This window comes from Grammomys surdaster, unplaced genomic scaffold, assembly GCF_004785775.1.
Source record: "Grammomys surdaster isolate TR1022 unplaced genomic scaffold, NIH_TR_1.0 126066, whole genome shotgun sequence".
NCBI classification, from domain to species: domain Eukaryota; kingdom Metazoa; phylum Chordata; class Mammalia; order Rodentia; family Muridae; genus Grammomys; species Grammomys surdaster.
The window spans coordinates 4,120,744-4,133,928 of NW_021620876.1; the positions used below are offsets into that span (position 1 = coordinate 4,120,744).

Sequence of the window (13,185 nt, forward strand, 5' to 3'; positions counted from 1 at the left end):
GGATGGGGGCAGTTTCTAAGAGCCTGAAACAAGGAAGTAAAGCATAAGTAGTGCTTGGTGTAATTACCTACACAAGAAATATTATGCTATTTCCCAGAATATGTCCCCAAAGTGAATATCTATATGTGTTCTATTTCATTCCTATCTAGAATCCTATCAAGGGTGATAAGGAGAATCATTTTGAAATATATTGAAAAGAGAATAGAGTTTGCAAAGTACTATTAGATTTGCTAAGTTGAATCTGTGCCGCAGATGCAAACTGTTGGCTTAGCACTGCAAAAGCTCGTGTCTTGATGACAAAAGTCCCTGACATGACCTATGAAAGGCAACCAAAGTGACAATGGCTAAGAAACATAACATTTATCTTGAGAATGTCATCCTGACCTACTTCTAGAACTAGTATTTGAGCCCATGTGGGAGAGTTTATAAATAACTAGGGCTAGAATAGTTGAAAAGGAAAATTATTTCAACATTTCTCTCAGTAAAACCTACATGGAAGAATAATTATGTTAGTGTTGTAGCATAGCATGTGCTTCAAGTGTTTCTGGTTGAGTACAATAAAGGATAGAGCCCAGCGTCATGGTTTCTTGATGACTTTTAAAAGCTAACTTGTATGAGTTCCAGAGAAAGGCAGTTATTGAACATCCTTCCCTGTGAGTTATCTTAAGCCCTTGGCATCTCGTCATGTTGTTGCTGTTGTTGTTGTTGTTGTTCTCCTCCTCCTCCCTCCTCTTCTTCCTCTTCTTCCTCCTCTTCCTTCTTCCTTCCCTCCTTCTTCCTGTGGCAGTATCTGCCTTCCGAGCGCCTCCATTTCTTTCCTAGCCTAAACACAACAGAATTCTTCCAGAAAGGTTGTGATGTATTAAAAGTGCTAAGATGGAAAAAATGAGACAAAGGGGCATCTGATACTTAATCCAGTGTATTCTCCATTCAAGATTAAGTGAACAGTCCTAACAACTTGCCATTTGGGAAGATAATGGTTCTGTAAAACAGATGAGGTTCCTGTGCCTACACTGATTTTTTGCTGATTCAGCAAACCCCAGTGCCCTTTCCCTTCTGTGCTGCTAATGCACAGTAAATTACGTATGTTACACTGCTTTGACCTATGCTGCCCTTGACCAAACAGCAGCATTGGCCTCTTGGTAAATTCCTTAAAGAGAAACCTGGCCCTGTTTTTTTTATATCTTTAGTTGTCCTCTTGGGACCTGGCATTGAGAGTTTACAGTTAAGTGTTTATGAGTGGATGCTGAGGTATAGAAAATAGTTTATAATAAGCTGTAATTTTACTTTCTGGAACATAGCCTTAGAGTTTAAAGATAATAGAGATCTGGAGATGAAGGTAAACAGCTTTCTTTTTAAATGTTCTATTTGTGATATTTAGGGATACAGAAGTTTTATAGTTGACCAAATCTGTAGCAGATGTATTTTGGCATTCAGAAGTTTCAAATTTTATAAAAATGTACATGTGTAGTAAAAATATCTTGTTCTATGTAATGTATCCAGTACATATTCAAATGCATGAATATTGTACAAAAATAAAGTCACAAGTAAATATGAGCAACTGTTTAAGACATAAGTAGTTCCCATTGCTTTCAATCTGAATCTACAGCCAGGCTCAGATGAGATTAGATTTATCACCAGATGAGATCAAACACAAATGTTTTCAGATCTTCTATGGTTTTTAGAGCATCTGTTAGCATCTGGAAACCTATAGTGCATGTTCGCCAATTAAACCTTTCTTTGTTTAATGAGTCATTATAACACTTCTGATTTCAAGTGGATCAGTGGAAGTTACCACTATTTTTCCTTTTTCTCTGGGTTGTGGGGCCAAATATGAGAACAGAGTATGGAGATTATTACATACTGACTTAAGCATATCATCTCACTTAGCCTCACAAAAATCTTCCAGGTTAGGATCTGTCTGTTTTATAAAGGTCTGGGGGCAATAAGGAGTGAGATTCTGTGCTAGATAAGTAAAAACTAAGAGGCAAACTTGTCTGAAAGCTGTAGAATCCATCCTCTATCACATCTAATTTTCCTAAGAAAAGTATCTGATGATGCTAGGAAATGATTCAAAAATGTTTATCTGTGCGTCAATGAAATTAGTTCAGCAGAAGTGAGCTAATTGTAAAGTTTGGAGTTTTTAAGTGATATGTTTTAAAAAGTTAAAGCTAATTTCAATTATAAAATAATGAAGCTGTTTGGTATTTTCCTCTCACTTTTGTTTCAACTATTTAGATGTGTCTGGCATCAGAGGGGGTGAAAATGGAAGACACAAAACTAATAAAATCAAAAGAATCAGATGGAGGAAGAATTGAGGAAATGGAGAAAGGGAAGGAAGAAAGAGACATAAAAGTGGGGAAAACCATTGAAACTGCGTTCCAGAAGGAAGCAGAATTCGGGAAGTCAGCTAAGGGCAACATAAGAGAGTCTAAGGACATCGAACAGCTACAGATGGATAATGTAATGGCTATAAAAGTGGAAGACCCCAAAGAAGTTAGAAAGGAGTCAGAGGATGATCAGAAATACAGTCACTTCCCTGATTTTTCTTACTCTGCCAGTAGCAAGATAATAATTAGTGATGTCCCCAGTAGAAAGGATCATATGTGCCATCCTCATGGAATTATGATCATTGAGGACCCCACCACGCTAAACAAACCAGAAAAGATAAAAAAGAAAAAGAAGAAAAACAAACTGGATCGACATGGAAATGACAAATCCACTCCCAAGAAGACCTGCAAGAAGAGACAGTCTTCAGAATCTGACATTGAGAGTGTCATGTACACCATCGAAGCTGTGGCAAAAGGAGACTGGGGTGTCGACAAACTCGGAGAAACCCCAAGAAAGAAAGTCCGCACCTCCTCAAGTGGCAAGGGAGGCATTTTGGATGCCAAGCCACCAAAGAAAAAAGTGAAATCCAAGGAGAAGAAGGTTTCCAAGGAGAAGTGCTCAGACATCACCAAAGAGTCTCGACCTCCAGACTTCCTTAACATTTCTGCCAGCAAGAGTGTTCATGGGGAGGTGCCAGAGAGCATAAAAGCAGAACCCTTGACCCCTACCGATGATGCACTGCCACCCAGCCTACCAGGACAGGCTAAGCCTGAGGATAGTGACTGTCACAGAAAAACGGAGACCTGTGGCTCCAGGAAATCTGAGAGGTCTTGCAAAGGTGCTCTTTATAAAACCTTGGTGTCCGAGGGCATGCTCACCTCCCTGCGAGCTAATGTTGATAGAGGTAAGTGACTTCTACAATCCTGAGTTTCCCTTGAAAGAAACCATCACGAAGAGTTGAATATCAAACTTCTAGTACCTTGTATGAGTGATTCATGTGTCATATCCATTTCACTTTACCTGTGAGCTTTCTAGCACTTAAGAGAGGGTTTGTAGGTATTCATCATAGAGAAACTCCAGGTAACAATGTTTTTGTTTCTCTGTTGTGGGCTGCCTTCATTTTGAAGGGTCAGTATTGAATGTTGCTTTTAGCCTGAGAATTTGAATTGATGGAATTTCCTGAGTGACACAAATTTGGCAGAATACTTACCTGTAGGCTCCAAAAGCAAATATCCTATCTAGTGCTTTTGTTATGTAATCAAAACCACGACTGAAGTGTTCTTTTGAACATGGTAGCATCTGTAGAGTATTTTATATGTATTCATTTCATTTTGAAGTATCTGGAGAGAGAACTTTTTCTTGGTGGGCTCTATTCCAATAAGAAATGCATGGCTTTCAATAAGCCCTGAGTGGAGAGAGCTTGGGAGTACATAGTTCTCCAGGGATGTCTTTTAGTGAGATCTAAAGAAATTTAGGATTAATAGTGTCTATCAGCAAAAGACTCTCATGTTTTTGGCTAGTTCTCAAATGGCAAAGATGGTAGCAGCATCTTGATGCCTGTAGTGCCTGGTGAATAGGACATTACTGCTTATCTTAGAGGTAAGATTCTTTTTTGCAGTTCCTTTATTAAAAGTAGTACAACCCAAATTGCTCTGAGCACTGATAGCTGCAAAGAGCATTGTGGAAAATAGGTAAAGGGTCCAAGAAGTTACTCGTGAAGGACCTGCGCTGATTTCCTTCAGCCCTGGTATTCTGAGAAAACCCCTTCTCTTGGGTTTCCTAGGGAAACGAAGCTCAGGAAAAGGAAACTCCTCTGATCATGAAGGGTGTTGGAGTGAAGAGAGCTGGACATTTAATCAGAGTGGGGCCAGTGGGAGCAAGAAGCTTAAGAAGAAGCTAAGGGAAGACTCCTTCCTTGGGTAAGTGCCAGCAAGCACAGGTGACCTTCACTGACTATCTTCCTGTCACAGGAATGTTAAGTCTAAGTCAGTTTATTCTTTTTCTCTTAGCCCTTGTCTTAATATTTGCCCCCTACTGAAAATAGACCATGGATAATAATGTGATTCCTACTCTTAACCAATCATGTGAATGGTAATATCATTTACACTTTAGGTATGGTAGAAACTATACACATTTTAAGCTTGGTCCTGAGTTTGAATCAAGGTCCACCACAGTGCAGTAGAGTAATAATTGTGATACTTTATCATTAGTCACTAGGACCCATTTTGCCATCTGGAGCTTTGGATACATTTTATTTGTGTATTTATATTTTGCACATTTTATACCACTATTTATGTTTTAGTATTATATGTGTTTGTTATTTTAAAATATGGGCACATATTTTTATAAAATAATGATAGCTGGACAACATGAGTTAAAGTTTTGCTCAGCTTCTAACTTTGGTATATTTAAACAACCTCCTATTTACTCTAAGAAAAATAATTCTGATATACATTATGCATTGAATGTAGTACTAGAAAGTAATGGTACATATCACTATAAATCACTTAGAATTATTGTTTTATAATCCCTGTTATGCCAACATCCTCACTAGCAATCAATATAAAGTATTTTGTTAGTAATTTGGTGGAGACAGTACTTTATATTGGTGAGAGAAGTATCTACAGATTCACTTGTACTATTTTGAATGTCCTTTGAGATTTCACATTAGCCTAATTTGAAATGAATATGATGAATAGAAATAATTCTCCATATTTTTCCTAAGTATTTTAAAAAGTATGCAAATTTTAATCATTAGGTATATTATATTTGCTTTATTCATACTATTTGCATTTCTATGTGTGAAAAATATAATTTTTCCTTGGAAATAATGTGTTTTAAAGTCTTGTTAATTTTAAGACTCCAAGGCATCATAAAATGTAAAGGTGGAGCTTTGTGGTACAGATACTTCAATATTATCTTAAAATACATGTATTTTTAATATTGTACTGAAATAATAATAGTTTAATTTCTAGTATTTTAAAAGTTCGAAGTACTTCAAGTTAGTTTTAATTCCTTTATGCTTCAGTAATAATATGAAAATCTCCATTTGTCACAGTTAAATGATACTTTCAAATGCAGGGTATTTTTTAAAAGTGATTCTAGGGTATTGCTAGACAATAAGATGTACTTTCTAGAAGTGCTGCTACTTTGTAGTCTGAATACTAAGCCAGGTCAGGAGGCACCTCACAACAGAAGCAGGGAATAAAGTAAGCAAGCACAACAGAGAGGGAGATAGCTCAGCTGCTGAGGAGTTTGCACAGATCAAAAAAGGCTAGGCATGATAGCAAACCCAGCTTTAGGAAGTCAAACAGATGGATCCCCGGGCACACTGCCTAGCTAGATCTAATCAGCAAGAGTCAGGCCAAGTAAGAAGAGTCCCTGTCTCAAAGGAACTAGATGGACAGCTCTTAAGAAGCAATACCTGAGGTTGTCCTCTAGTCTTAATACATGTATACACACATGCACACACTCACCAAAGTCGTAATAATAAGCAGTAAGCAATAAGCTCTTCAATAAAACTGATGATTCCACTGAGCAACTGAGTAAGCTGGGCATTGAGGCACATGCCCATTCTCTTTGGAAGCAGAAGCATGAAGATCATGCATTCGAGCATAGCAAGGGCTACATAGGGAGTTCCAAGTCAGTCTCAGCTGTGCAGTCAGACCTTCTCTCTAAACCTCTCTCCATTATTACTTACACAAATTGTAAGAGAGGTGTTTCACCATTTGCTGAGAAACAGAAGAAATGAAATAGTCTTTGAAAGTCTATCTCAAGAGAATAGTAAGGTGTGGGGGTGTGTATGTGAGAAGCCCAACACATCTAAAGCTCCCCCCTCTTCCCCAGTGTTTCCATTTCCTGTCTACCAAGCTCAGCAGTTCCGCAGCTTCACCCAGCTGTCTGCAGTGTATCTTCGTTAGGAATTCTCATTGAACAAAAGCCAACAGCCAGCCTCGGATCCAGCAGGCATGCTGCCATTGCTACACTGAGCCCTTAGAGACAAAACGAGCCCAAGGATTCCCTAACTTTGCCAGTCATTTGTGGTTTTCATTTAAAGTGGCATCACCTCTCTTGCCAGTACTGATTGGAAACTGGCTTTCCTTTCTACTTGATTCTGTTCCTCATTGACTCACCACTTCAGAATTTCTTTTCTAACATTCAGATATTTTAAAATTTGTATGTTTTAATCAAACACTTGTTAGTAACTACTTTATAAAGAAATACAACTTTTAACACTCAATATACCTGTAAGTTTGTAAATGCATGAACATGCATTTGAATCTTTAGAATGAGACCTGAGTAGAGTATATGTTCGTATTCAACGTTACAAGACTAAACCATGTCAGTGGAAAGAAATCCGATTTTCTACTTCAACCATTCAGGCTTAACCCCTCAGGCCTGAATGGTTGAAGTGGGAACTATGCAGGTGATTACACAACCTTTACGTGGATTTATATTGATAACTATTTCTCAAGAATTTCTGAAAAGGTGGGGGTTATTTTCCCCTTTGCATGGATATATTTTTTTTAATGTCCCAGGGCCCTCTTTTCAAGTTGAAATACTTAAAAATCTATCCTTTATCATTTTTTGTTTAAATATTTGGTCTTTTGCTAATTGACTAATCCCCTCTCTTTTTAATAGTTCTGCAAAGCTGGATGAGGAATTTGAAAAGAAATTCAACAGCCTCCCTCAATATAGTCCTATTACATTTGACCGGAAACGTGTATCTATACCAAGAAAAAAGAAGAAGACTGGAAACATGTCCTCAGAATCGACTAAAACCAGCAAAGGTTAGCAGTGGCCTCTCCACTCCTTCAGTGTATCTGAACCTCAGCTGCCGCCTCAGCTAACTTCAGCTCCCATAGAGAGCTACAGTGATTAGATATCCAAAGCTGTCTTGGTCCCTGCCTCCCTTCTCCTTTCTTTCCTCTTTAATTCTCCATAGCCTCTGTCTTTGCATCATGTCAGCATGCATATGGTCATGGTGTTGCTCTCTAGAACCTTTTTGGAGCTTTGAGAGGCTCTGGGACTGCAAACCTCTGCTTGTCTGAGAAGCAGACGCTGTTCTTTATTGTTAGTACGGACCAAAACAAAATAAAACTACCTAGAATACTCCAGGAATACACTTTGTTTTGTTACATTTGAAAAAGTGCTTTGTTTATGTATTTGTTTTCAAGAGCATCAGGTTTTCACTGTCTGTGTCAGGAATCCTTTCAAACTATCAGTGTTACCTAGGTAGGTCTCAACACTCATCAGAGACAACATTCCTGTTTAAAAGGAAATTTTAAAGGGTATTGACGTTTTTGATAGTCCCAACATCTGGCACAGCTGCTGATATATCTGACCTTTGAGACATGCCCTGGGGCATGGTTTGGGTACCAGACATGGGCTCCATTCAGGCCCATTCAGATACAATGAAGAATTGGCCTACTCAGAGTCTAAGTATTGCTATCACAGAAAATTTTGTCTTCTGCTTACTCTTAAGGCCTAAAGAATGGTTAGGAAAATTTTCCTCTAGTTTTTCACACAGACATGAAAGCTATCATTTAGTGCTCTGTCCTGCCAAGGACTAGAACTTGAGAGATGAAGGACAGGTGTAACTGAGCTGCTATAGCTGCTTCAGGATCATATTCTGAGTAGGGTTTAGTAGACAAGTTCTTTGTGACTGTCTTACAAAAGTAGCTACCTGTTCCCTGCTTATGTCAAATCAAATTGACCCCCTGATTTTATGGAATTTTGAGGGAATATGTAAGTTATATGAAGTAAGGAAAAATTAAATTTATATTTTTTCTATTAAAATTTAAATCATTCTCCTCAAGATCTATAAACCCTTTGCACACTAATTGCCAAAACCCAAGAGGGGAACACTTTGAGATGACTTCTCAGGATATTATTGAAAGGCTTGTAAAAATTCCTACTCTGTGATTAAAGGGTTGGAGGGGCACAAAAATAACTGTAGCACTAATCATCTCCTTCTGTGGTTACTAAGAAGCCAAAAGAATAAAGAATTAAATAGGAAATGCTGCATCACCAGCTTTTCTCATCTGAGAAAAATCAAATAGTGTTCTGTGGAGACTTTCAAGATAGGTACAGCTGAGGCAGACCCATTGATAAGCAGCTGGACCAGAGTCGGTTGCCACATGAAATGTCAGTCTGCTTCCTGGAGATGTTTAGAAATAGGCAATGTAGTCAATGAACCCAAAGATGCCAGCTGTCTTGAGCTCCTATACTTCATGGTTTTAAAGATGCTGGTAAATACAACACTTGACAAACCAGTAAAATGTCACTTAATTGATTGATGTGCAAGACACATTCCTTTTCCTACTTGGTACAGGTCAAGACATTCATTTTACAGCGGTGAAATTGGCTGAATTATCTATCAAGGAAAATACTGATAGGTTATTTTTCTAAAGCTGAAACCTGAAGTTAGGATCTATTTTCGTGAAACCTTTTTTTTTTTTTTTGATTATCTATTACATGCTTTCCTCTCCAGCTAAGATTAATAGTATTTCTTTGATGTGAAATCACTTTCTGTAGTTTTACATTGTGCTTCACACAACATCATCTTAACTGTTCATTATACTTCTCAAGCCATAAAGCCACTGGTTCTTCGGGAGTATGTCAATAATTACCTATGTAGGAAGACTTAGACCACTTTAGATTTTGTTCTGTGTTGTATTTCATAAGATAAAATGGAAGTAAAATAAAGCAAAACTTAAAATATTCTATTTAGCAAACTAGAGAAATAGTATTCATAACCAATTTGCAATTTGGCATTAAAGCAGTGTACTAGACTGTGGGTTATTAATGAAATTATCATACCAGCTGTGCGGTAATTGCCTGATCTTTAGGGGATAGAGAGATTGTTTTCTTAGACTCAAGACCCTTTGCACCTTTGCATAATGAGTCATTCAAAACAAACACTGTGTATGAGATCATTAGCTCTTTTGTAGAAGTGTGTGTGTCCATAGGAAACTCATCTCTATCCCAACAATTTCCCATTTGTCTATATTATTTTCTCCTGCATTCATTGTCATTCAACATTATTTTTTTCCTCACATATAGTTAGTACCCTTTTGGGTATTTATGGATATATGAAATGCATAGAATTTTTCTGAAATGTAATTTCAAGAAGAAATTACTATTTATGATCTCATACAAATGCAGATCTCAGAATCACAGTACGTGCTTGGGTTTACTGCTCTATTTTCCATTTGATCTCATTGGCTCTAACTTTTTCTCATGCTCTCTCATTTCTTCCCCATAGTCTTCCCATTATGTCTGTCTCATCTCTCATGTCAAAAACCTCACAGTGACTAAGTACCACCTCCTACAAGTGGGCTTGGTCTATTTTGTCATAGGGGAACACAACTTAATGGATGACTCAAGAATAGAATTTCCCTTTGAGTCTAAGAACAAACTATCCAACACATTGTGTGATCCGTCTAGCTCACAGTGGAGATCAGCTGCAGATGCTCAATCTTACATTGTTTTCCAAGCTATCTCCAGTGTTTCTCTGTGATTTTGAATGAAAAGTTTTAAATTGTGAAGATAAGTTGAACTGCTACTTGTAAGAGGTTTCTGATTTGAAACATCATTTATGTACTGATAATATATGAAGTGTTGTTTACAAGGAGCCTCAGAAGTCAGAGTTCTCGGAAAATAGCAATGTTCAAACAGAAGTAAGGTCTTGTAGAAAATATAAAGTGAGTTCAAGTTAGAATGTTTAAACTCCATCTTGACCCTTGAGTACTTCTTATTCTTTATATATTTCTTGGGCCCTTTTCTAATGTTGTTCTCCAATTTTCCCAACCCACATTACATTTTGTTATTATAGTTTAAAATGTTTAAATGGGGAGCTAGAGCACTGATTCAAAATTAAGTACATTGGCTGCTCTTTGAGAGGTCCATTGTTGACAGTACCCACATGGCAGCTTAAAACCATTTGTAATTCCAGTCCCAGAGGAGCTGACACCCTCTTCTGGCTTCCACAAAGATTGCTTGCATGTAGTACACAGACATAATGCAGACAAAACACCATATACATAAAATTCAAAAATGGAAAAGATATTAAATGGCTAAACAGGAGCTAGCTACGTACAACACCAGCTTTACACACACACACGCGCACACACACACACATATATATATATAAATATAAAACTTAATCCAGCTACTATCCCCTTCCCATAAAATGGTTAAGAATTAAGTTTTATTTTTAAATCATGGTGGTATTAAGAAACAGTTTCACAACATAGAAGCTAGAATCTGCTGTTTGAAATTGAGAACACTTTCAGTCACTGACACTGAAAATAGCTAGGCTAACCTCCTGTTAGGAAGATGTACTTCTAAGTTTAGACAGACCTTTGTAGTTTTTCCTCAAACTATTTGAGGGTCTTCATTGACTCTGAAACTTTCTCAGGAAGGTAGTGACAGTACATTTGCAGCTATAGAATGTACACTATCATGAATTTTTTTCTAAATCTTATGTTTATTTTGATAAGCTATAGTCTTCCAAGAATATATATATTTTTACTTATACTTTATACTCTGAAACAGTTTGCTAGGCAAAGAGATGAATTAGAAACCTGAAGCGGAGTGTGAGTGAAGAACTCTTATCATTTCTTTGATTTCTCAATGATTCTTTCTAGAACATTTTTTTTCTGCTTTTCATTTCCCTTTCACCCAGTTTGTGGACTCTTCTATGTTAATATCACACAAGGAAAAAGAAAGTTCTTAATTGTCTTGTATTTCCTTTTCTTTAAATCATTTTTTAAACTTTATTTTCTTCAGACAGCTTGTCAAACACATGTGCTGCCATGCTGGTGAGCAGAAATGAAATTGTTCATTTATTGACTCCTAAATCACTGCTTTTCTGTGACTGTGATTAGATCTTACTCATTACTTTCCTTTCATGTGCTTGTCACTATCTTTGAAGAAGCCATCATTTGTTTACAGTATTTTTAGTCATCTTTTGGGGGATGGTTCAAAGCAAAGAATTTTTTTAAATGTAAGCTTATATAAGCTCTTCTAAATACAAAGCCAGCCTGCATGTTTGCTGTGTATGTGTCTGCGCAAATATGGACAGATTTGTCTTTAGCTTTGTCCTTAACTTACACTTTTTATAGTCCTTTTCTTCTTTTCTAAGCCATTCCAAATCAGTCTGCGCTTGCCACTTTCTGTGTGAGGCAATATCTTATAATTCCCACAGGTAAATCAGCAGGGTCTCTGTGAGCCTCAGAAGTCTCAAAAAGTTTCTTCTGCTTTTTCCTAAGTATTTTCCGTGATTGCCTACATGTCATTCAGGTGTCATTCTGGTGTGAGTGCCTGGGTTCTATAATACAGGAACCACTGGTGCAAACACATTATAGAGAACACTGCTAATGTCAGTGGACCATTGTGCTTGTTAATTTAGTTTCTCTCAGTGATTCTTTTTTTTCTTAATTTTTTTTCTATTTCCATTTCAAACCATTCCAAATAATCAAAAGTATTTGGTATGGGTTATTTAGAAGAATGGCTTGTGGTCATAACATTAGCAGAGATTTATGGTATCATTGCTAACTTAAGAAACATGTTTCTCAACATTTTTGCCAATCAGTGCTGTAGGAGCTTTGTTATTTATGAAGTAGCTTTTTTTTGAGAATCTGTCTTATACTAAACTCTAGTCTATGCACACTGATTATAACTGGGAATAAAATCAAAGAACCTGCTCCTATGGAGGTTTCATTATACTGAGTGGACAGATAAATAAACAAGCCCCACTTAACCAAAGAATATCATGTGTTTGAAGGTTAAAAGTGATATGAAAATCAAGAGAACAGATCGATAGAGCAAGTAGACAAATGGTCAGCAAGGAAAATGAACACTTGAACAACGTTCAAACAACTAGAACTAACAGACAAGACCTAACACTTGTGGAGTGTGTACCTCAAGTATATGGAACAATCCTCATAATTAGCTATGTGCTAGCTGTAAAGCAAAGTGATTCATTTAAAATTAAGCAAGTGAAGTATTTTCTCTGGCCATAGTAGAACAAATTAAAATCAGAAGTTGAAGAAAATGTTAAGTGATGAGACAATGCAAGTGAGAGCAGAGTGTCAGATGAGAGGAATGCGGGGTTAGCTACGCTTAGAGAGGAATTTACTTCCCTTCTGTTGCCACTCCAACTAGCCTTTCACCTTAAGGTACTGAAAAAAGAAAGGCAAGCCCAAACCAAAAGAAAGAAGGACGGAAATAGTAAACATTAAAAAAAAATAGTGATACGAAATGTAGTAGAGAAACAACAAATCCAGTTCCTTGAAAATAGCAACAAACATAGATTGTGACTAAGAAAAATAGATTTACATTATTATAATCTGAAATGAAACAGAACATTACTATCAACTGTACATAAATGAAAATAATTGTGTGAATACTATGAACAGAATACTATACACCAGTAAATTAAATAATCTTGATAAGATGAACATTTCATAGGAAGACACAAACTGCTGAAGCCAACTTAAGAATGACCTGTGACTTGTCAAGATGTTAAATCAGCAATCAGAGGGTACTAGGGATGTGAGGACCCTACGCCCAGACAGTACTACCATAGACTCTGCCAGACTTTTAAGAGGAATTACCTGCATTTGTGTAGAGTACATGCATACACTCAGACACATACATATGTATATGTTGCAATATGAAATCAAACTTAAAATTTGATTTTGACAGTGTTGAACAAAACAAATAGTTCATTCAACACAGTAGTTAAATATTTATGGCCTCATATTATCAGTGGATTATTAAATAAGACATCAAAAACTCAAGTAGCAAAAGACCACACAGATAAATAGCTAAATTGGGCTGTATCAA

General features: G+C 36.9%; 1 protein-coding gene across 7 annotated transcripts in view; it reads left to right on the top strand.

Moving 5' to 3' along the window:
* The window catches only part of Bbx (BBX high mobility group box domain containing), a 225,199-nt gene that overhangs the window by 195,452 nt on the left and 16,562 nt on the right, over positions 1 to 13,185 (top strand). For all 7 annotated transcript variants that reach the window (XM_028755587.1, XM_028755591.1, XM_028755590.1 and 4 more), the window contains 3 exons: positions 2,239 to 3,235; positions 4,115 to 4,250; positions 6,973 to 7,121. In XM_028755587.1, the coding sequence (XP_028611420.1) occupies positions 2,239 to 3,235; positions 4,115 to 4,250; positions 6,973 to 7,121 (1,282 nt within the window). The remainder of the gene's footprint in view (positions 1 to 2,238; positions 3,236 to 4,114; positions 4,251 to 6,972; positions 7,122 to 13,185) is intronic.